This window comes from Pinus tabuliformis, chromosome 6 (assembly GCF_031772625.1).
Source record: "Pinus tabuliformis cultivar Carrire ecotype Pingquan chromosome 6, CPIR1, whole genome shotgun sequence".
NCBI lineage: Eukaryota > Viridiplantae > Streptophyta > Pinopsida > Pinales > Pinaceae > Pinus > Pinus tabuliformis.
The window spans coordinates 397,222,097-397,247,360 of record NC_142292.1 but is presented as its reverse complement, the minus strand read 5'-3'; the positions used below and the strand labels follow the sequence as shown (position 1 = coordinate 397,247,360).

At 39.0% G+C, this 25,264-nt stretch overlaps 1 protein-coding gene across 3 annotated transcripts in view; it reads left to right on the top strand.

The window, feature by feature from the left end:
- LOC149258976 (arginine--tRNA ligase, cytoplasmic-like) overlaps positions 1 to 25,264 on the top strand; it is a 284,232-nt gene that overhangs the window by 88,098 nt on the left and 170,870 nt on the right. For all 3 annotated transcript variants that reach the window (XM_089417091.1, XM_089417083.1, XM_089417097.1), the window contains exons 7-9: positions 17,411 to 17,491; positions 17,972 to 18,055; positions 18,214 to 18,318. In XM_089417091.1, the coding sequence (XP_089273217.1) occupies positions 17,411 to 17,491; positions 17,972 to 18,055; positions 18,214 to 18,318 (270 nt within the window). The remainder of the gene's footprint in view (positions 1 to 17,410; positions 17,492 to 17,971; positions 18,056 to 18,213; positions 18,319 to 25,264) is intronic.

The following is a 25,264-nucleotide window of genomic DNA, read 5'->3' as shown; positions in this document are numbered from 1 at the left end:
GAGCCCCAGAAAATCAAATTCTTGATCTCTCTTGGTGTGTCTCCAAATAACCCTCAAGCCTCCTCTTATACTTTTCTTGTTGATGATTAAACGGCCGAGATTAAGTCCCTAATCAACGACTAGGATTAGATCTGGCTTGATCCTCATTATTTAGAACTTTCTCACCCTAATTATATTAATACACATTAATATTTTAATTTTCCTAAGTTTAGACTTAGGTTCTCATTAAAAATATTATTTATTTTAATATCTCTTCATTCGGGTAGAATTTCTCCAAACGATTTTTGGGTCTTGGAGATCTCATATGTCTTAGCCTCTCTGCTAATTTTCATGGCTAGAGCACATTTGATGCTACCAAAAATTAACACTCCCTCTTAGCGAGGAATGTGCTCTAGTAATGCCTCACCATACAAGCATCACACTAATCTAATGCATCGGTACCTGTGCTGATGCTTGGCTTACTGCCTAACATCCCCTACACTGTTGCTTCCTGTACCGCTGCCCATGACACTGCCACTGCTACATTTGTACTGCAACTCCCTCTCAACATGCTGCCTCATGCTGCCCATAGCACTGCCACCTAAGTCACCAAGTTCGTGTTTGAGTTCGATTTCGGCGACCTTGAAATTCGAATAAAGTTTGGCAACTAAAATTTTGTCGATAAAGTTCGACATATAGAAATTCGAAAAAAAATTGTATATATATTAAGGGAAACTGATCGCTATAATTCTTTAGTTGAGTTTCTATTCATGTCATAGAATTCCAACAAGTTTTGTGTCCAAGGAGGGGGTCAAGCTCATGGGAAACTTGCATGTTACATTGTTCCCACAATCTATTGATGTTGTACGAACCTTCTAGAGGTGTTACCTACATTATAAGTTCATCATAATTTGCACATTAGCCATACATCTTGTTTTGGCTACTCAATACTAAGAACAATTGTGAGTTTCTTTCTCCCTTAACTATGGAGTGGAAGGTTGGTTATAGATAACCCTGGAGCAATTTGATTAAATGTTAAATGCATGACAATCACTTCCCATCAACCATGGGTAACCACCCTTTGTCATATGAAACATTTTCAAATCATTTTCTTACTTTGAAACCTTGTCTCTTTTTAAACTAGTTTTTGAGTTCATTATTATTTGACTAATAAATTTGTATATTTATTATCAATTTCATATATATATTGTTGTTAGTTTTATGTTAAATTTGTTTGCAAGGTCATTCTTGAAATGAACTTATAGTACAAATCGTAACTTAGTGATTATCATTATTAAATTCCAATAAAAATAATAATTAAGGAGAAAGTTTCTATTTAAATTAGAACCTTAGAAACACATAAATACACACTCCACCAAATTGAGTTTTACCCAAAATACCACATAACAAACAAACCACTTACAAAAACAAACCACTTAAAATAAAGTAATTTTTTAAAAATATAATTATTTAAATTAAAAAAAAAAACCTTCCACCAATAAAAAAAATTCTTTTTTTAAAATTTCATACTGATAAAATATAACCATAAACTTACCATTTATTAATCAATGTGCCCAAGGAAATACAATAATAAATCTTGCCTTCTCATTGGATAGAAAATGTGACCATCAAAAGCCATTAAGTTGCACAATGCATGACCCCAAAAAAATATTAAACTCAATTGAGAGGATCACTTCATTGAAAAGAAAAAGGGAAATTTAAGAAAAGCAAGGATCTTTCCTCGCAGGAAAAGTTAGGAAGCTCTCGTCACGACGATTCACTTTTTGCTCTTTCTTACCCGAACCCACCCCAAACATGTCAACAATTCGGTTATAAGTCCCCCAATGTCACCCGCAGCTAATGAAGTTTATTGCAATGTTCCACCAAGACTCCGGGACGGGGGGACGCTGGTTCGGGGAGACGTCGGGGCATATATATATATATATATATCTATATATATCTATATATATATATATATATATATATAATGAAAGCATCAATATGTCGATCCATACATAATTGAATTAAATAATGAAATACATTAATCCATGTTCATCATTCTATAATCTACATTGATTTAAAAATTAAATTTATCTCTTATCATTCTAGAATGTAAATTGATTTAAAATTTAAATTCATCATTTATCATTCTAGAATATAATTAGTACTAAGCAAAATAGATTATAATAGATACCAATGTCATCGGAACTGAATCAATAATCGAACCGAAAAACCCTCTGAACAAAACATAGTCGACCAAAAACACCTAAAATATTCAAATTTTAAAGAAAAACATATATATTCCTGTGCATCCATATGGATCCAAACCATTTATATACAAATAAGCAAAAGTTGTCATTTATATAGCATGTAAGTGTGCACATAACCAAAATGGCACTGAGTGCAAACCATCTTTGAACTAAAAAATACATCAACAAATAGGCTCTAGATGGCCTCTAGCATCTAAAAAAATCATGTTACAACAAATACCTACATATCATCAAAATCATTACCTCTATTGGGATCTCCCTAGTCAATATCACCCTTTAAGCATTAAAATAAGATAGAAAAAGCATAGCATGTCAAATCAAAATTTTGTTTGAGTGATGGGTACCTTTTAGTAAGGTCATGATAGAGGAGTTTGACAACCAATGCCACTAACATCAAGGTACATAGAGGGCTTGGTGCTCTTGATTAATAATTAGTTCCATAGTCATGTGCATAGCAAAATCCAATGGAAACGTTGCAATACCCCCCGATCCTGAAATCCTGAAAAATTGTTAAGTTTGCTGGATTTTGAGTGAAATCTAAAATTCTACTTTCTCCATATGAAATCCAATGAGGTTGGAACCACTCTCAAACATCCTAAGTCATTTCATGGTAATGTTAAAAATTTAAGTAAAAGTGACATAAAGATATGTCACTTTTACTTTAATAATTTAACATTACCATGAATGACATAGCATTAATAGGGCCATAGGCTTGAATATTACGCTTTCCCATACAAAAGTTCTCAAAACTCAAAAGGGGTGCTTCTGGGCTTCCCCCTTTTGAGGCGGTGCGTCTAGAAGCACCCCTTTTTAGGAGACGCGTACCCCACACTGGGGAAACGTTTCCCCCTGCGTCTCCCCATGTCTCCCCAAAAGGGGGATGTGGGGAAACGTTTCCCCAGGCGTCCCCCCGCCTCGGGTGCGTGCACCCCACCCTAGGGGACACGTCCCCATGGAACACTGGTTTATTGCATCGCAGAGCTTTCTTTAACGGAGATTTGCCCACTATACGAAAACTAGAAGTCTGTAGACTGGCAGTGTAAATGTGTATCAAACGATTCAAACTGAAACCCTCCGCACGATGCAAACAATGAAACTAACCCTTCGGCGAACAATGAAACCCTCAATTGATTTGGTAAAACGGGCCCGCAATTGATTTGGAAAATTTTTTTAAACAACAAAAAAATTCAAACCAAAACGATTTTCTTCAAACCAAAAAACGAACTTAATCGATTTTGTTCGACATTAAATTCGAGTTCGTTATTAAATTCGAGTTCGCCATAAAATTTGGCGAACTTGAACGAAGAAGTTCGTATTCGTTTGAAGTTCAGTGAATTTCGAACTTATTTGTTCAAATTCGCCAAACCTGGTGACTAAGACTGCCACTTCTAATTGCTGCATTGCAACTCAGTTACCGAGAAGTAAGTAACTGACTTCACCCAAACACTGACATCCTGGTTAGTCTGGAAGCCTCGTGATGTTGAAGCCACCTCTGCTGCTATCTTGTGCTCCCTCTGTTGCCACTGCGCTGCTGCAACCTCTAATGTGCCTCTCGCACTGCTGCAAGCTCCACTGTGCTGCTACAGACTTCTGCACTGTAGCACTGCCTTGTCGCTCCATCACACCTTTTTCCACCCAACACCTATCATCATGCTATTGTCATTAAGGGCTCTCGTAGCCGGATGTGATCCAAGAGTTTGGGCACCTCAAGGATCCTGCCCTTGCATGTAGTCCTCCTGACTGCAACTTTATGTCTCCCCACCTCTTCTCTAGAGGTGCATGAGCACTCATGGCACAATCGTCATCAGTCTCGACATCCTTCTCCGCCTTTGCTGGAGCTGCCTTTGAGTCAAAAGCTTCTCCCTTGCCTTTCTTCCTGGGGCATTGAGATGCATAATGTCCCAACTCCTCACAGTTGAAGCACTTGACCTTGGAGGTGCCCTTCTTCCTCTTTTGAACCCCCTTTTGTCCCGCAGATGCTAGAGTCGCATCCTCCTCCTCTTTCTTGACTCGAACTCTCTGACTGCTACTCCCCACCTTGGTCAACCTCCTGATCTCTTCCTGTCCAAGAGCTGCCCACATCTCCTCCCAATTCGGGAGAGTCGCTCTGCCCAAAATGCTTTGGACAAACGTCTCCCAGTCCTCAGAGACTGCATTCAGAGCAGTCCTGACCATAAACTCTGGATCCGGTGTAGACCCCACGGAAGTAAGTTGGTCGCGAATTCCTTGCAACCTGAGAAGGAAGTGATCTATCTCCTCTCCTTTCTGCATCTGATATGACCTCAACTGATTTTCCAATAACATCTTCCGTTGCACGGAAGAGCCTTGGTATAAGGTGGTCAGGGTCTCCCACATCTCCCTTGCTGTTGACTTCTTAGCAATATGTGGTATTACATGATCCTTGACCCCGTCTAGAACCATGCATTTCGCCTTTGCCATGGCCTCCTCATACTTCTAATTTGCATTAGGGTCAACTGGGATAGCTACGGTTTTCAAGGCATAGTCCTTGATGCGATGTTTATCTAGGATTGCGAGGATCCTGGCTTTCCAGATGACAAAATTGGAAGCCCCGTCCAATTTGCCTTGATCCCTCAATCCGTTTACTACCATCTCTGCTTCTCTTCTAGACTCCCTCTGAGTCTCGACTTCCCTCTTGGAAATCCTCCGGCCAACTGTCGAATCACTCCTCTTCGATCCTCCTTTGCCACTGCAACTCGGATCTAGATTTCTTGGCTAGAAATCTGTCGAGGTAGTGCTTCCCTCTACCTTGGTTCTATCTCCTTAGACACTGTTCTGTATAGATATAAACAACGTCCCACCATCTCCTCAAATCACAATCTGCACAACTCCCTTTGCCTCGGCAACTGAAGAACCAAAGCCCTTCAAGCTCTGCGCAATCACAGCTTGCACTGAATCTGCTCCTCCCGGCCAACTGCGTCAATCCTGCCTAGCTGAGAAAGATGACGTGGCTCTGCGTGAGCCTGTTCTGCCCCTCTCTGCCTTTGCGCTGGCCCTTCTCCTGGCTTAGAATGCTTACTCAGGCTCTGCGTGAGCTTTTGCGTCACCCTCTCTGCACTGCATCACTCCTCCTCTTGCCTCTTCAGCTCTTGAACAACGCTGTCTCTCGGAACAACTGCTTCTCTGTTGCGAATTCTCAGATTTTTTTGGTTGGTGTCTTCAGTCCTCTTTGATTTGCATCGCTCTGATACCATGTGAAAATTTCTGAATCTAACACTTCAGAAACCCCTATTGCAATATCTGGTTTACTATCTCCTACTTGTTCTTTACATCAACAAGTTATTTAATAACATAAACATCGAAGTAAACACAATTGTAACCTTCACAAATATACAGATCAACAACTGAAATAAACTGAGACAACACAAGGGACACCATTATTTTTGGACAATTGTGCCCGGGAAAACCCAATGCAGGAAAACTACTGCAACATATATGAGGGTTTTATTATTAAGCATATTTCTGAATACAACTAGGGTGCCTTGGCAGTAGTACCTCTCTCTGGAGACGGATATTCCGACAAATCAGCAACCGGATGATCAACCCCACAGTGACTCCGACTGTTCCTTGCGCTGGACAGCGAAAGCTTCTCCATGCACCTCTCTGGAACTACGTCACCCTCTCCCGACTGATCTGGTCTCAGTCTGCCCCACAGAACCTCCTCAGCGCAACCTCTTCAGCCCAGTGTCAACCTCTACAGCCCTCTGTGCTGTCTGCGTTAGCCTCTGCGGCTTTTTGCGTCAGCCTCTGCGTCCTCTGCGTCTGCCTCTGCGGCTTCTGCGTCCTCTGCGTCTGCCTCTGCGGCTTCTGCGTCCTCTGCGCTGGCCTCCTTAGCCTCTGCATCAACCCTCCTAGGCTTTGCGCTGCCTCTTCCAGCACTTTGCTGCCTCTCTGATATGTATTCTTCAGCCTTGGATCAAAATCCCTTGCTGAACTGCCTCAACAAACCTAGCCCCAAAAAATCGAATTTTTGATCTCTCTTGGTGTGTCTCCAACTAACCCTCATGCCTCCTCTTATACTTTTCCTGTTGACGATTCAATGACCGAGATCAAGTCCCTAATCAACGGCTAGGATTAGATCTGGCTTGATCCTCGTTATTTAAAACTTTCTCACCCATATTAAATTATATTAATACACATTAATATTTTAATTTTCCTAAGTTTAGACTTAGGTTCTCATTAAAAATATTAATTATTTTAATATCTCTCCATCCGGGTGGAATTTTTCCAAACGATTGCTGGGTCTTGGAGATCTCATGCACCTTAGCCTCTCCACCAATTTTCATGGCTAGAGCACATCCGATGCTACCAAAAATCAACACCTCATCCTTGAGTCTTGGGTCAAAACCTTAGCCTGGGAGGTTGATGCAACTAAAAGAAAGCTAAAAGCATAGAAAGCCAATGAAAGAAAAATATAAAAAGAAAAAGATGGCTGGGAAATTTATTTAGCGACTAGGCAAAAGCCTAGCATGACATCTACTCGCCTCATTAGCCATCACCCAATTCGTCAAGCATTTAATGCTTCCTATTGTATGTCCCAACCTCGATGAGTGATAAATTGCTTCGTCTTAGAGTGTATTGGAAAATCTTAAAAGCAAGCTTGGCCTCCTAAGCTATGCACCCAATTTAGACAAATTGTAAAAAGTAAAAGGTGCACTAGAGGGGTTGAAAGGGGTAACTCATGCCTCCATTATTGCTCTCTTCGTACATTTGTACACTCAGATGTTAGAACCTCATTAGCTGGTCATATGGCTATGGTTGTTGCCTTGAAGTCTTTCCCACTCCACAACCATCATTATCACATACATCTATGGATTGATGGGCTAATCAAGGGCATGTCCACTCCCACTGGGGACTAGAAGCACCTGTTGAAATTTGGTACCGGAGGACAGGTGGTTCCCTTAGGCTTTGATCTTTGGCCTAGGGAAAAGTGTCCAAAAAAATTTAATTTTTCTCCTAAAGTGACTTTATAATTTTATAAAGTTAAATCTAATTTAAAAGTGACTTTAAGTGATAAAGTTATTAAGTCTAATTTTAAAGTGACTTTTATAAAGTCAATGAAAAATTAGAAAGGAAAAGTGACTTTGGAAATAAATGACTAAGTGGGTCTTTATTAAAGTGGGGTGAATTAAAAAATAGAAAGTGAGATTTAAATGAGCATTTAATCTCAACCATTGATCTAAATCTATTTCAGCCATTGGATTTAGAGATCACTCAAAAGTCACTTGTATCACCCAAAAGTCACTTGGAGTTATATTAAAGGAGGAAAATGAGGAAAAGGTCATTCATTCTTTCATGAGCAGATTGGGAGGAGAGCAAGAGAGCAAGAGAGATTTCTGAGCAGGGAGGAGAAGGAGACAACAGCTTGGCACACATTCCAAGGCAACAGTTGAGCAGATTTGTACAGCTGATTCAGCGCATAGTGAAAGGCAGATTTTTGCACAAAAATCGAGGAGCAGTTTGCTGATTTTTCTACACACAAAACGGAGGCTGTACAGCATTTATTGCTGTCCTGTTTGTTGTAATTTCCAGATTGTTGTGAGGCACGGGAAAGGAGATAAGTTGTAAATTTGCTTGCTGATTTTTTGCTGAATAATTCTCACTGTAAAAAGGCAATTTTCAGAAATAAAGAAGAGCTCTCAAACTGGTTTTCCCAAGAGTTGTAGGGGGTTTTTCCAGGGTCAAGTTGACCAAAAATATCAGTGTTTTAATGGTTGTTTTTGATTGCTGATTTTTAATTCTGCAATTTCCAGCATTCTGAAAAATTTCCAAAATTTGTGTTTTCAGCAATATTTATTTTTTTCAGTCTGTTAAATGTATGGTTATGGGAATGGGCATTTAACTACATGGGAGAAATAAGGAGAAACTGACAACCGGGGTGGGAAAATAGAAATTTCTACATGGTATCAGAGCTTGAGTGCTGAAGGGTAGTTTGGGACAGCAAAAGGAAAAAATTAAAAATTACAGTTGCTGATTTTTCACTCAGAAAATTCCAGCAAGCTGATTTTTTCATAAACAACAGTTTTATCTTTACTACAACAGTGCTATTTTTCAGTTTTAGGACAGCAGGATGTCATTGGGATTGAGGGTGGAGGATAGGTTGGATGGGCATACAAATTACAGTGTTTGGAAGGAGAGAATGCAGAGTATCTTTGAGGAGGCAGAAGTCTGGGATATCATGGTGCATACCGCACAGAACCCTGTTGTTGTGCCCACTGATGTTACTCAGTTGGCTGAGTATAAAAAGAAGAACAATAAGGGTAAGAGGCTGATTCTAGACGGAATCAAAGACCATTGCATTCCTCATGTGAGAGGAAAGAGCAATGCCCATGAGATGTGGACAGCATTGTCCAATCTCTACCAGAGTACCAATGAGAACCGGAAGATGGTCCTGAAGGAGAAGCTGAAGAACATTAAGATGGGTAATGATAGTGCAGCTCGATATCTCACAAAGATTACCAATGTGAGAGATGAGTTGGCAGCGATTGGAGAGGCCATTCCATCCACTCAGTTGGTGCGTATTGCAGTGAATGGCCTCCCCCGTTCATGGTTGAACTTTGCTGATGGGGTTTGTGCATGTGAGACCCTTCCCACATGGGAGAGGTTTTGGGATGATTGCATTCAGACAGAGATCAGGAAAGGACAGCTTGGGGCAGCCAAGCCAGTTGAGCAGGATGAGGACGTAGCATTGGTGGCAGGAGGCAAGAAAGGCAAAGGGAAGAAGCAGGCTTCCACAAGCGGTGGTGGGGGCAAAGGCAAAGGTAAAGGTAAACAGGGGAACACACAGAAGGACTATTCCAAGGTGAAGTGTTGGAATTGTCAAAAGATGGGACACTATGCAGTTGTGTGTTCGGAGAAGAAGAAGAAGAAGGGGAAGAACCAGGACGTGGCAGCTTCAGCAGAGATTGAGGACTTTGCTGGTCGTTTTGACCGAGAGTTTGCGTTCACTACGTGTGAGTCCTCTAGTGCAGGATCACCTACCACACAGGTTCAGAGGGAGCATGCTTTTCCCTCGATTAGCGGAGCATCTACAGGTATCTGGTATGTGGACAGTGGGGCTTTACGTCACATGACAGGAGTCCGTGAGTACTTCTCAGAGCTTTCAGAGAGTGGCACTGATATTGAGGTAGTACTCGATGATGACAGAGTTGTTAGAGCAGTCGGGGTGGGGACAGTGACATTTCAGAGGGAGTCCAAACCTCCCTTGAAGGTGTCAGAGGTTTTTTATGTGCCAGGGATGAGGAAGAACCTCATAACCGTCTCAGCTTTGGAGGACAGAGGATATGAGGTACTGTTCAGGGGAGGACAGGTGTTGATGTATCCCAGGGGCACTCCAGCTGATTCAGCTAGAGTGATAGGTGTACGCCATGCAAAGGTGTACAAGTTTGCATTTCAGCCCCTTTTGGCATTGAGCAGTAGTACCGACAGCAGAGCTAGCAGTTCTGAGCTGTGTGAGATTTGGCACCGCAGGATGGGACATATGTATCATGGAGCCTTGAGGACATTGCGAGAGATCACTACAGGTGTGCCAGATTTCAGTACTGATCACTTTGATACTTGCAGAGGTTGTGCGATGGGCAAGTTTGCCAAATCCCCTTTTCCCAGCAGTGACAGCAGATTGACGGGGATACTTGATTTGATTCATTCCGATGTGAGCGGTCGGATATCTCATGTTTCCTTGAGTGGATATGAGTAATATGTTTTATTCATTGATGATCACTCTAGGAGGACCTGGATTTATTTCTTGAAGACCAAGAGTGAGGTCTTCAAGCGGTTTCAGGAGTTCAGAGCTCTTGTGGAGACTCAGACAGGTCGAAAGATCAAGTCCTTGAGGTCGGACAATGGAGGAGAGTACACCCTTGGAGAGTTTGTTGACTATTGTGCGGAGGCAGGCATTAGGAGGGAGTTCACTGTTCCTTACAACCCCCAGCAGAACGGGGTTGCGGAGAGGAAGAACAGATCCATCATAGGGGCTGCCGAAGCCATGATACATGATCAGGGGTTGCCATTGTTCTTGTGGGCAGAGGCCTGCAACACAGCTGTTTACTTGCAGAACAGGAGTCCGCATCGTGCCTTGGGGCACATGACTCCGGAGGAGGCTTTCTCTGGGAAGAAGCCTGATATTGGTCATCTTCATATCTTTGGATGCATTACATACTCCTATATACCCAAGGAGAAGAGGACCAAACTAGAGCCCACCGCAGAGAAGGGTATCTTTGTGGGCTACAGTGAGACCTCAAAGGCCTTTCGGATTTACATTCCTGCACAGAGGAGAGTTGTTGTCAGATGGGATGTGAAGTTCGAGGAGGACAGGGCCTTTAGGAGGTCACGGGAGTTAGAGTATCTGGATCAGCCAGACCCTCAGCAGCAGTTGAGTCAGTCGCAGGGATCCAGTGGGCAGGGATCAGGAGGATCCAGAGGTACATCTATGAGGATGTTAGGTCCGTCAGTGAGCAGTGGCTCGCCGAGCCAGAGGGGTGGTGCTCCGGGTAGCATGCAGAGCAGTTCACAGAGCAGTTCACTAGGGAGTCCATTGATGGACAGTTCACACGGTACCTCAGCTTCTACAGGTTCAGGTGCAGGCAGGAGGACAACAGACAGGCAGTCAGGAGTTCAGGCTACTGATGATGATGAGGAGGAGGAGTTTCATTCTCCTATGGGAGAAGCATGCTCAGGGAAGAGGAAGCCCAAGTGGCTTCAGGACACCTTGAGAGATGCCACATCTGTTGCTGAGCCGAAGAGGCCGGTCAGAGAGAGTAGACCACCTGAGAGGTTTTGTAGTTATATGGCGATGGTTACCAGCATCCTTGACTTTGAACCTTCTAGCTATGAGGAGGCAGCTAGCCAGCAGGTCTGGAGAGAGGCCATGCAGGAGGAGTATTCTTCTATCATAAAGAATGATGTTTGGGAGGTGGTGCCGAGGCCTGAGGGCAAATCCGTGGTTACTTCCAGATGGCTTTACAAGGTAAAGCATGCTGCAGATGGCAGCATTGAGAAATTCAAAGCGAGGTTTGTGGCTAGAGGGTTCTCCCAGGTAGAGGGAGTTGATTATGAGGAGACCTTCGCTCCCGTGGCTCGATATCCTTCGATCCGCTCCATTATATCGATAGCAGCAGAGATGGGTTGGAAGATCCACCAGATGGATGTGAAGACCGCATCTCAATGGCTTCATACAGGAGGAGGTGTACATTGAGCAGCCACAGGGCTTTGAGGTGCATGGGAAGGAGTCCCATGTGTGCAGATTGAAGAAGGCCCTTTATGGCCTGAAGCAAGCTCCCAGAGCTTGGTACTCCAGGATAGATACATATTTGCAGGGGATGGGTTTCACAAAGAGTGAGGCAGATCCGAACCTTTACTTTATTGTGATTGGTGAGGAGCCTCTCATTTTGGTGCTGTATGTGGATGACTTGATCATTACAGGTGCAGAGAGACTCATAGAGCACTGCAAGAGAGATCTTGCGGCGGAGTTTGAGATGAAGGACATCGGCTTGATGCATTACTTTTTGGGTTTGGAGGTGTGGCAGGAGGAGGGGCATTTCTTCCTGGGGCAGGGGAAGTATATTGTGGACATCCTTAGCAGATTCCACATGGAGGATTGTAGACCCATGTCGACACCGATGATCACCAACTGGAAGAAGCTTCATGCTTCGGATTCCGAGTTGGTGGATCCCATATTGTACAGGCAGCTGATTGGTTCCTTGATGTATTTGGTCAACACTAGACCAGATATCTGTTTTGCAGTCAACACGATGAGTCAGTTTATGTGTGAGCCTAGGAAGGTTCACTGTGTGGCTCCAAAACACATTTTGCGGTACTTGCAGGGGACAGTGGATTATGGTCTGGACTACAGGCAGGGAGATGGAGTGAGATTGGCAGGGTACACTGTTTCTGATTGGGCAGGTTGTGCTTCTGATAGGAAGAGCACTTCAGGGTGTTGTTTTGGGTTGGGTTCAGCAGTAGTGTCATGGTTCAGCAGTAGTGTCATGGTTCAGCCGGAAGCAGCAGTCAGTAGCACTGAGTTCAGCGGAGGCAGAGTATATGGCAGCCAGTCTAGCTAGTTGTGAGGCTATCTGGCTTCGCAAGATGTTGTTTGGTTTATTTGGTCAGCCATTGAGACCTTCAGTGATTTACTGTGATAATCAGAGTTGCATTAAACTCACGGAGAATCCAGTATTTCATGACAGGTCAAAGCATATCGGGATCAGATATCATTTCATCAGAGACTATGTTCAGAAGGGAGCTGTGAAGCTTGAGTATATTTCCACTGATGAGCAGGTTGCAGATATCCTTACCAAAGCCTTACCACGGGGCAGGCATGTCTACTTCAGAGACAAGATGGGTGTGGTGAGGAACACCTTCCTCGGTAAGAGGGAGTGTTGAAATTTGGTACCGGAGGACAGGTGGTTCCCTTAGGCTTTGATCTTTGGCCTAGGGAAAAGTGTCCAAAAGAATTTAATTTTTCTCCTAAAGTGACTTTATAATTTTATAAAGTTAAATCTAATTTAAAAGTGACTTTAAGTGATAAAGTTATTAAGTCTAATTTTAAAGTGACTTTTATAAAGTCAATGAAAAATTAGAAAGAAAAAGTGACTTTGGAAATAAATGACTAAGTGTGTCTTTATTAAAGTGGGGTGAATTAAAAAATAGAAAGTGAGATTTATGAGCATTTAATCTCAACCATTGATCTAAATCTATTTCAGCCATTGGATTTAGAGATCACCCAAAAGTCACTTGGAGTTATATTAAAGGAGGAAAATGAGGAAAAGGTCATTCATTCTTTCATGAGCAGATTGGGAGAAGGAGAGCAAGAGAGCAAGAGAGATTTCTGAGCAGGGAGGAGAAGGAGACAGCAGCTTGGCACACATTCCAAGGCAACAGTTGAGCAGATTTGTACAGCTGATTCAACACATAGTGAAAGGCAAATTTTTGCACAAAAATCGAGGAGCAGTTTGCTGATTTTTCTGCACACAAAACGGAGGCCGTACAACATTTATTGCTGTCCTGTTTGCTGTAATTTCCAGATTGTTGTGAGGCACGGGAAAGGAGATAAGTTGTAAATTTGCTTGCTGATTTTTTGCTGAATAATTCTCACTGTAAAAAGGCAATTTTCAGAAATAAAGAAGAGCTCTCAAACTGGTTTTCCCCAAGAGTTGTAGGGGGTTTTTCCAGGGTCAAGTTGACAAAAAATATCAGTGTTTTAATGTGTTTTAATGGCTGTTTTTGATTGCTAATTTTTAATTCTGCAATTTCCAGCATTCTGAAAAATTTCCAGAATTTGTGTTTTCAGCAATATTTATTTTTTTCAGTCTGTTAAATGTATGGTTATGGGAATGGGTATTTAACTACATGGGAGAAATAAGGAGAAACTGAAAACCGGGGTGGGAAAACAGAAATTTCTACAACACCTAATAGGGTTGTTGACCTAACTATCCCTAATACACGTGAGGTAACTTGTTTAAATGTCTTGATCTAGTTAGACATTTGGAGTTGAGTTTTACATGAAGTATTCTTGTGCCCCTAACATTAGGTATGGTCCACTATGATGCATTTATGGTTATTTTCCTAAATGATTGTCAATTTCACTTGATCTTGGGAGAGTTATGTCGGGTTTTGTTATCCAGTGTTGCAAACATCTCAATTTTATTGCAAAAGAACTACGAAATCGCAATTTTTTGGCCTAGCCAATGTTTTCTTATTTTTATTGATATTTTAGTGGTATCTCAATGTTGTCAATGTTTGTCATTTTTTTCGTTATTTTCATGATTTTTACAATTCTTTTTGTTTTTTTGGACCCTTGACGATTTTATCCCAATGTTGATGTTTGCAACATTAGTGTTATCACAACAGCAAAGACCCCTTGTGAGTTGATCTTCATTCCATTCAACGACACTCCAAGAGGTCATTGTACCTTGTCCAAAGAGCAAGTTTGACCTTGATGATGCAATGCTGCCCCTCCAAAGGTGAGCATTGGGCTATGAGTTGACTTTGCATGGTACTTGACTCACATGAGTACTCCCAGATGCTGAAACATTGAGCCACTCAAAGCTTACTGTTGCATTTATTGATGATGTGCCTAGATGGACACAGGATACCCCTAGGCTGGCCTTGGCATTGTTTGATGTGCGTCGCTTGTTTTGGAGCCTGGATTATGATGGTTATCCTTGACATGCAGGAGATGGCTTGCACATCATTGGTAGATCCCAATGCTCGAGGATGATGGTGCTATGTCACCCCTTTTGCCCCTATAAGGGTGATGTAGGGCATATTGGTGATGATGTCATGGTTTTGGAGGCATACACATATACTTTGAGCTTTTCCTTCGAGTATGGAGCACTCATGATCCATTTGTCACTTGCTTGTGGCATATTGAGCATTTATGGAGGATGATATCATAGTGGAGGACATTATTTTCCCACACTCATGGGATATTTTGGCATTTATTATTATGTTTTTGAGCTATTTTGAGGTTGACTTGTGACTTCTCATTTGTTGAAGACTTAAACAAACTTGTTTTAGGGATTTGCATGTAAAATTAGTGGAAATAAGGCAAGTTAGTCCTCATATAAATAGAGGAAGCCTTACTTCACTTTGCATCAACACACATTCATCACTCTTCTCTTCCAAGAAGTGTGAACTAGTCTTCTTGCTCCTACTTGGGCAAAATGTGGTCTTTTATGGTGCGAGTTTCTCTTGGAGACGGCTTCTGTTGAAAAATGTGCAACAAGAAATGTTAAATTTAGAATGTGCTAAAAATAGACCTGCTAAAAATAGCATGTCTAAAAATAGCAGTTTGGCCAGTGAGGTCATTGGCCACATTGGGTGAGAGGTGAAACTGCTGAAAATAGAAAGTTCTAAAAATAGCATTTCTAGGTCATTTATAGCAGTCCCTAGTCTATCTATAGGAAGTAAAATTAATTTTGTTCTTAACAGCAGTTGGAAATATTAATTAATTAATTCAGTTGAGTTAATTAGTTAAGGAAATCCGAATTTGAAGTCTTTGTGAGCATGCACATGAGTTGTCCTACTGATTGAGGAATTTCTCCTTAATTTCCTCCACTGATTGAGGGAATAAGTATGAGTTCTATAATGAGAGAATCAGTGGACTTAGCTCTAACTAGTCAAGTCTAGTTAGATTATTTTAACAAGTTGTTAAAATAATAAAATATAGTTTGTTAATGCTTGCATGCATGTGACAACTATTATTTTAGATAACTGAAAATTCACTCATGGATAACTGTTGCATGTCAGTTTTGTCCCCAATTGAGATCAGATATGGGATAGTGTACTATCAGATGCTTGAATATTTCTAGTAAGTATTCCTTGCATGGAGAAGGATCTATTATAGGAGATTGGAGGACTTGTGGCCTATATATTGAGGCCTAGGTAGTCCATGATTTTCATCTTCTGATTGAAGATCATCAGAGTACAGAGAGAGCATGATAGCTATTGAGCTGATTCTTTTTGTATGTTGAAGAGGATTTCCACTTGATTGATAATACAGTGTTGGGGTTTTATGCTGGTGCTTTCCCCAGTGATATATTCTGTGTTATGTGTGATTGATTTCTCTTGATCAGTTATGCATGTTTCTACTTGATGTTGCTCATGAATTCGATTATGCTTCCGCTTAATGTTTTGTAGAAGTAGAACAAGTATTATGCTTTAGGACATTGCATATATCGGTTTGTTCTACAGGTGAAATTTCTACAGCTTCTTGCTTGGAGATGATTTTCTAGGATTGATTGAAGTGTTTCTCTTGCAAAATTTTGTAAGTCTACTGCATATTTTCTATATTTTGCATATTATATATGTGTAGTAGGGTTTCTAATTTTGCCATCATAGAATTGTTAAATTTATCTTGAAATCTTGCTCCTCTATGTTATGTAAATGGAAATCGCTAGGGTTTAAATTTTAATTGGATGTCCTAATCATCCTACCTCGACCTCCGCAAGGCCATTCTCATTTAATTAGCCCTAAAAGTCTCAGTTTTCCCATTTAGAACTAGGCACAAGTCATAATTGTGTCGATCAACCATCTTATTTATTAAATTTCTCCTTTATTTTTTCTAGATTTCTAGGGTCAGGGATAGGGTTTTATGTGTGAAAATTTCTAAAAGTAAATTTATTTTGATGTTTTATGGTTCATAAAGTAGGAAATGCATTATTAATAAAAAATAAAAGCAAAATCTAACATTATTGCATGTGGAACCCTACTCTTTAGGGCTGATGTCATCCTTTGTTTGCTGTTTATGCATGTTGTCAGCAATATAAGTCCATTTAAATTTTAAAAACCCTTAAACATTGGTGTCTATTAGAAGGCCTTGCTTGCTTTGTTGATTATTCATTGAAGGGCCTTTTCTATTGGCTGTTATATGATATTGTTTACCTTATCATTGAAAATTTGCAAGACCCTTACTTATAACAACCCTCTAATATATCTAGGAATAAAGTACGAGAACTTTGGCATAGAATATCTAGGCCTGGTAGGCTCCACTGTTATTATATCCTGTCTTATAGACCTCATATCAATCATCTTGAGCCATTTTCATTGAATATCCTTAGGTGAGCCTTTAGGGATGCCTCCCTTGTGGTCAAAAACCACTAAATAGCAGGAGAACGATTGTTTAAGTGACAGTGGTAGACATTTCTCTTGTTGCCTTAAGGTCTGGTTCTGCCTGGTGAGGCTTTACACTTAGGCCCGCTAGATTTTGCGGCAACAGGGCCTGCAAACTGTGATATATCTTTGTCTCTTGTGTCTGAATGGTGGGATCCAATAATAACTTAATGGAAGCGAGTGCTCTCTTTGGACTTTCACATGTCCTAGTGAGGAAGATGAAGTCTCACATGGAAAGCACAACCTGGGAGGATCTTTCAGAACTGTTACATTTCCTGCAAGCAATGGAGATAGTGTTTGTACGTCCTTTATCCCATTTGGCCGAGCAGGGGCATGATGGATATTATTTTCTTTTATTATTTGTAATGTTAAGGGCTTATGTCATCCCAAAGGTAATATAAATCACTTAAAATTTTATATTCTTAAATGTGATTTTTATGGTATCATTTCTTTGTTAGTATGTCATTACAGTCTTGCCTGTCTCTTGGTTATTACCCTGTATTTCTCGACCTAACTCTTGCCCTGCATTGTAGTTTGGGATGTTGATCCAGTATCTTTTTGAAGAGTTCCCAAACTGGGAGGAAGTTGGTGAACAAGCAATTGGAGATTTACAGGTAAGGACAACTATTTGATGTCTTCTTTTGTATGCATTTTGGTTTTATTCTATCTTGATCTGTATGAATTATCAGCTAGCCAATTGTGTGAATTTTGGGCCCTTGAGATTCTAAGTAGGGTTTACAACTTTTCATAGATGCTTTTGTGCTGAATTCCTAACAGGTTTAGCTTGTGGCCTTCTATTTGCAAATATGTTCTATTCATAAACATAACTTAGGATTAGCTGTTGATGGCATGTAGATTTTACTTTTGATATGTTTAGAGTTATTGTAATTCTGTTGCTTGATTATTTTTATATGTTTTGCTGGTTTAAATTGATTATATCTTATTAACAATATACTAACGACAACAAATGTCAACAGTGATCATTGATATTGATCCACTCTCTGTTATTCAAGTTACTTTAAAGGATCAGTTTTCTGTAGTGACAAAATAAACCTCTGATTTTTACATGATGTGGCATGCTTTCATATCTGCAGGCATTCTACAAGGCCTCAAAGCAGAAGTTTGATGAAGATGCCGCCTTCAAGGAGAGAGCACAACAAGCTGTAGTTCGACTTCAGGTGAAGGTCTTACTTTAAGCTGTGAGGAGGAGCCATTTTCCTCCTACCAGAATGTCCTCTATGCTGGTGCATCTTTAGTCATTTTCTAGAATTTATAAAAAATTAAAAATACAACAATCTTGATTGATTTGGTTGCGATTTGGGATGTGCTTGACAAGGGTGGAGAAGAGAAGTACCATAAAGCCTGGCAGCAAATTTGTGATATTAGTCGCAAAGAATTCGATCAAGTTTACAAAAGACTCAAAGTTCAGTTAGAGGAAAAGGTACTTAATTGAATAGATGCTTGGAATATTTTTGAACTTATGTATGCTTTCATTTTACCCAAAAAGACAAATTATCTTTTTATCATTGATGAAAACTTAAAAGTACATATGTACACGTTTTGGTTCAATCAGTAACCTGATCAAGCTAGAATACATTGAGGATTTGTGAACTCGTGTGTTATGTTCTTTTTATGCTTTTCTTTTGTATAGATATTTTTCATAGTGGTGCCTTAAGTCCAATGGGCGTGGACAGAAAGAAGTAAAGAGAAAGTTGATTAGACAGGTGATATACCTGAGGCAAATCAACTTGAAATACTATCAAACCTCTTACAAAATTTAGTGAACACGTGTGAATATGGCTGCCAACAAAGTGATCATCCTTATTTCCAAAGCTGTAGATGTGTAAAAGGGCCTAGGACATCAGATAAAACCACTAGTTTTGCAGGGATGTATGTCATTGCAGAATACCTCTCTCTGATACCAGTCGGAGATATATACAATGACATGAATGACAATAAAAGACACCAAAATGGTAAAACTAAGTCTCCATTAAACTATACAATCGGGAATGAAAGGGAGAAGAATATGATATTATGAAATATGGAAGTGTAAGAGCAGGTAGGACTCAAGATAAACTAATCCCTATACCTTAGCAATTTTCATCTCTGATGGGAGGGTCACTTCAACACCCGAAAAGCATGATAAATTTTTCTGGAAGATAATGCCTCGCTTTGGGTTGTCCGATTCTCACCCAGGTACAAGAAAGTCAACATCATTGAAGTTCCCAACATGTGATAGCTTTTCCCTGTGATTGCTTAGTCATTGTTCTGCAGCATTAATGAGGTGCAGCAGAAGATTATATGGACAGTGAGGTAGAGGGCTCATGCATGCTGTAGGGATGCATATGCCAGAATTAGAGTAGTTCTAATTGTAGTTGCTGTTATAAAATTATAAGTGATGCCTTTTCAGTGTTAGATTAGGTTCTATTCTAGCAGTGAGTTAACTGCTGTTCCAAGTTTAAGTTTAGACTTTGCTTTTGTTATTTTGGCAGACTTTCCAGATTTAGCTGTTTGCTTTTTCAAAAATGGATTAGGTTTTTTTTTTTTAATTTTTTTTTTTTATTTTTTTTACTTTTTATCCTGATTTGGGTACCCACAGAAGTGTGCTATTTTGTATTTTCTTCTAACCTGCTTCATCTAGATAAGGAACTCAGATATGTGGATGATCAATCCTATCGAGTTTGAGTGAGCTGTTGTACTGTTTTGTTTAATGAGTTAATAAAAAAACTGAGATGTGTTTTTTAGTGCTGCAGATTCTACTGTTTGTTGTTTGCATTTTCAGTCAGCTATGTGTTTGTATATCTTGCATATAAAGCAACAATTTTTTTATGAGTTTTCTAGTTTACTGCTTTCTAGGATTTTAGGTTGCAGGTCTGCTTACATGAATTGACAATCTAACAACACCTGCATGAAAATCCGTCTCAAAAGAACTAAGGGTCACCATGTGATGCACCCTGCTTAGCTTGGAATAGAATTTATGAAGAAGATAGATAATCTCCCCAGATGCACCGAGAAGTGATGCATGAAAGTCCATAATTAGGATGTATGATTCAAGTGAGAGATGGAAGAAAAATGTGCCGAGATTAACCACAATAACTTTCCCAGTATACTCTCCAAGTGAGGTGCACTGGTCATGCTGAAGATGTGATAAAAAATGCCCAAATAACTTTATTACTGTTACAGATAGGATGCACCACGGTTATTTGCAATGTTCCACCAAGTCTCTGGGACGGGGAGACGCGGGTGCGGGGAGACGCACAAAGGGGACATGTGGGAGTACCCTCAAATTTTAGGGAAATTTAGGGGAGACGGGGGGACATCGGGGCATATATATATATATATATATATATATATATATAGATATAGATATATATATAATTCATGTTCATATTCATTGTTCAATAATGAAAGCATATTAAATAGACTAATAGTAATACAAATACATTGAAATTTCAAATTTGATCCATACATAAAATTTAAATTCATAATTGAATCAAATAATGACATATATTGAATTTTGATCCATCCTCGTCATTCATTTTGATACATACATCATTCATATGACATACTCATTATAATGTTCTAAATTCTAATTCATCAATACCATAAGATTCAATAATAAAATTCAATAATGAAATATTCAAATACAATGTACATTGATCCATATCATTCATCATTCATCAATCATCATTCTATAATCTACATTGAATCATTGATTTAAAAATTAAATTGAAAATTCATCATTCATCATTCTAGAATCTAAATTGAAAGCAAAACATACTAGTATATTACTATATACTATATTAATATACTAGACACTGAAGTTTGAACACTAAATTTATATAACTCAAAGTTTCAAACTCAAAAATAGTTAAGAGTGAAGAGTCGGTCATCAATATCTAGTGTCACAACTCAAATGTTAAAAGTAAAACTGAAAAGTAAAAATGGAAAATGAACACTGAAAATAAAATCAACATCAAGGACTCAATCTCAATGATTGGTCCTCTACATCTATATGCTGCTTGAAGTCATCAGGACCATCAATGGTAATGTCGTTATCTGAGTCAGAGTCACTCTCTTGAGTAACCAATGGAACTCCAACCAAACCATGCTGCAACTCATCTGGTCCATCCTCATCATCTATCTATGCACTATCCTCTGGATCCACATCCCATCGTGTTGCTGGCCCCCTCCGATACTATGGTGTCTTCCTATGTGCAAGATGTAGAGAGCTGTGCACTGCAACTAGCTTCTTTGCTCTCCTAGAGGAAAGTCTATTCCTCTTGATAGAGTGGATGAAGCTATATGTGGACCAATTCCTCTCTGTTGTAGAGGAACTAGCAATCTGAGACAGTAAGCGAATAACAAGTTGTTGGATCTCTGGAGCCTCATCCCCATGCATGGTCCACCAACCAATGGGGTCAGTCTAGCCTAAATCATTGCGATCTTCCCATGCATTAGGCTTGTTGAAGGGACCATTGAGACTTGCAAATTGCATCCACTGTCTCCTAATGGTTCTCCCTTCTTCTGAACTATACATCTTTGTAATGGCTGCTCGAAATCCCTTTTTGACCTTTGGATCTTCAATGGGAAGAATTATTCTAGTTATTGCCACATACCATTTGGGTTGAGTGCATATGCCGCCATGTGCAACGGTGTGTTCATTCGATCCCACCTACGCTGAATAATGGGTCGAATCTGAGTCGTATAGAACTCTAAGGAAGGATCTTTCTCACGAATGGCCACATTTACTTGATCCAACATACTATCAAAAGTCTCATAGATTTCTCCAAGAGTAGGAGAATCTGTGTCAATGTAGCGAATGACCTCAACTACAAGATGTAAGAGTGGCACCAAAGAATCACAATCTATCCACCAATCATTATCCAATATCTGAATCCTGATTTTCTTCCCTTCCTCTGTCTTGGATTCTGCCCATCTGTTCCAATTTGGAGTCACAACCATGGCCTGCAATGCTGACTGCACCTCCAACATCCTCTCTAATAAAAGAAAATAACTAGCATATCTGGGATCAGTAGGCTTGAGGAATTCCTTCCTCGCATGAGACCTGTACATGGATAAGGAAGTGTGGTGATTGCAAATAAACATTTGCACATTTCTTGCAACTGTCACCAATTTAGATACCCACTCAATTTTGCCAATGTCTTTCAATGCATTATTGAGCGCATGCACACAACAAGGGGTCCATAAAATATGTCTGTATTTACTCTGAATCATTAATCATGCTGATCTACACTTCTGTTGTATCTGTTACAACCTGTACAACATTTGTAGAGCCAATCTCCTCAATAGCATCACGAAGAAGCTCAAATTGTAAAGCTGCATCTTTGCGCTTTCCAGAACAATCAATAGCTCTAAGAAAGAAAGGCCCCTCTTGGCACGTAACTATGATGTTGATAAGTGGACGTTTGACAATGTTTGTCCACCCATCCATAACAATAGAACAACCTTCCCTCACCCATGTCTGCCTCAAAGTTTCCTTTTGCACATCAGGGAAAATTTTAAGAACCACCCTAAATTTATATGTATAATAAATGGGCGAATCTCCATGATACATAGGAAAAATGGGAGGCGATTTTATCACTAATATAATATGTATATATATATATATATTTTGGCGAATCTCTCTTATATTATCTTGTAAAGTCATGGTGAATCTTTCACTGAATTATAAAATCTTGTAAGATCTTGGAAAATCTTTCACTGAATAATAAAACATTGTGAAGTCTTGGCGAATGTTTTGTTAAAGTATGAAACCATATATGATAATAATAAAACATATTCATTAAACTGTAATATACTAACATACATGTCTGGAAAAAAGAAAGATAATTTTCACTTCCTACAAACAATGTTGCAAGTTTTAGTGGCCATGTTTGTCATAGTAGGAGAGATTAATATTTTCTCTACCATTTTTGTCAAGCTACCACTTTTGCCAAGCTATCAAATTTCTTTCTTATTCCATAGACTCCAACTGCGAGATAAAAAAAAACACATCAAGTTTGTTTACCCCAACACGCCAACAAGTAGCAAGCCCCAACTATATAATATAATGAAGTAGTAGGTATCCCAAAGGCCTGAAGGGGATCTAATGGAAAGAAGTGACCGTTGTTAGAAGCCTTCCAATCAATATATAAATGTGGATTTATTATTATTTTAATTGGAAATCTTCAATTATTTAATTACGTCTCTCCCAATCTAAATTTCTTATTAGCATAATTCACCACCTTCATACCATTGTTAACAGCGTTGTAACATGTGGATTATTTTTTTTTGGTGCACAATTTCCGCCTTTTAGGACAATATGGTGCAGTGACCCAACCCCTACAGATCATTACGACAAACTAAGAATAACAGAGAAGATGAAAGGTTGTACAAACTAGCATATTTTTCAAACAACTAATCCAAGATCAGTACCTTAACTTTTTCATGAAGATATCATATTGAGAATGTTTGAAAAATGGTGGGAAATCTGGGCAGCGACTATCTCTCTTCTGCGAGGGTGATGTGGAAAGAGTCAAGATTTCAACGTTTTGAATTTTTTTTGTTTGTTAAATCAGAAAAACCAATATTAATGGAGATATCCGTATTTTTTACTAAATTTTGTGAAGTGACTAAATGTAGCTTTAACCATTCACCTTAAGATTTTTTTTACAATATAATTTCCTAAGTCTATTTAATATCTTCATTATCATAAAAACCAACCTATATCCATCTTAACTCCACATCTACCACTCTTAGAGGGATGAAATCTATTTATCCCTCCCAGCACTTGGTAGACCCGGAATTAAGATGGATCTAAGCTAATAGAATTTCCCCTTTAAATAGTCTATGCTCACATGAATACCATGGTATTACCATGGGTCAATACCATGGGTTATCATAAACCTGGAGCTTAAAAACTACTATTAGTAATTTATAAAAATTAATAAAATTAATAATTGATTTTTATTTTATTTTTTTATTTTAACCAAGTTAAAATGTTTAAGTGACATTAAATTACAAGATCCATTTTTACTCTTGATCTACCAAGCCCCGAGAGGGATCAAATATTTTTTCACTCTATGTTAGTTTGCATATCACAATATTTGATCCAGAGTAAAGATGGATCTATGCTAGTTTAATTCCCCCCTTTAAATAGGTTGCATTCCATGTGAATACCATGGGTCAATACCATGTGCCATATTTATTTTTATTAATACTAATATTAGGGTTAATAATGTTTTTTTGCATGGTATTAATAATAATTTGGCCCATGGTATTTGCCCATAGGCTTCACCTAAATATAACACATTTTTTGAGTGTTCATAAATATAAGGTGGCTTATGGAGTAAATATAAAAATGTTTTATTTATTTATCATACCTCTCGTTTGTTTATATTTTTATTAATTTACCATACCTTTTTTATAAATATGGTATTTGGCCCATAGGATTCAATTAAATAAAACCTCTTTTTTGAGCCTTCTTAAATAGAAAGAGGGTTATGGACTAAATATAAAAAGAGGTTTTATTTATTTACCATACCTCTAGTTTATTTATATTTTTATTTATTTACCAGACCTTTGAAGTATAAAAGAGGTTTTATTTATTTACCATACCTCCACTTTATTTATATTTTTATTTATTTACACGCTTGCATGTTCATAAATATAAGGTGACATATGGAGTAAATATAAAAAAATGTTTTATTTATTTACCATACCTCTCGTTTATTTATATTTTTATTAATTTACCATACCTCTTTTATAAATATGGTATTTGGCCCATAGGATTCACTTAAATGAAACCTCGTTTTTGAGCCTTCTTAAATAGAAAGAGGGTTATGGACTAAATATAAAAAGAGGTTTTATTTATTTACCATACCTCTAGTTTATTTGTATTTTTATTTATTTACCATACCTTTGGAGTAAGTATAAAAAGAGCTTTTATTTATTTACCATACCTCCACTGTATTTATATTTTTATTTATAACTATCATAAATACATTTTCTTGAAAATGAGGGCGAATGGAAGATTGTAACTCCTAATTTCAAGGGCTAAGTTAAATTTATTTACCCTCTCCCTTAAAATAAGGTGGGCTAACCTCCATACCTAATTTTTTTATAAAACAAATTTGAGGCGATTTGTAACAATGTACTATGATACAAAATATTCGCCCAATAAAAATATAAAACCCCTTAATTTAGCCCAAGGTCGAAAATTCGCCCCTAAAATTTTCCATGTTGCACATTAATATTGGCCACTTGCCTTTCTAATATCAGTGTCCCCAACTTATGTTCACCTGGGGGCACATATGAGGGTCTTGCTGCTGCAATTGCCTTGATCATCTCCTTGTAGTAAGGAGAACGACTAAAATGGAAAGGAA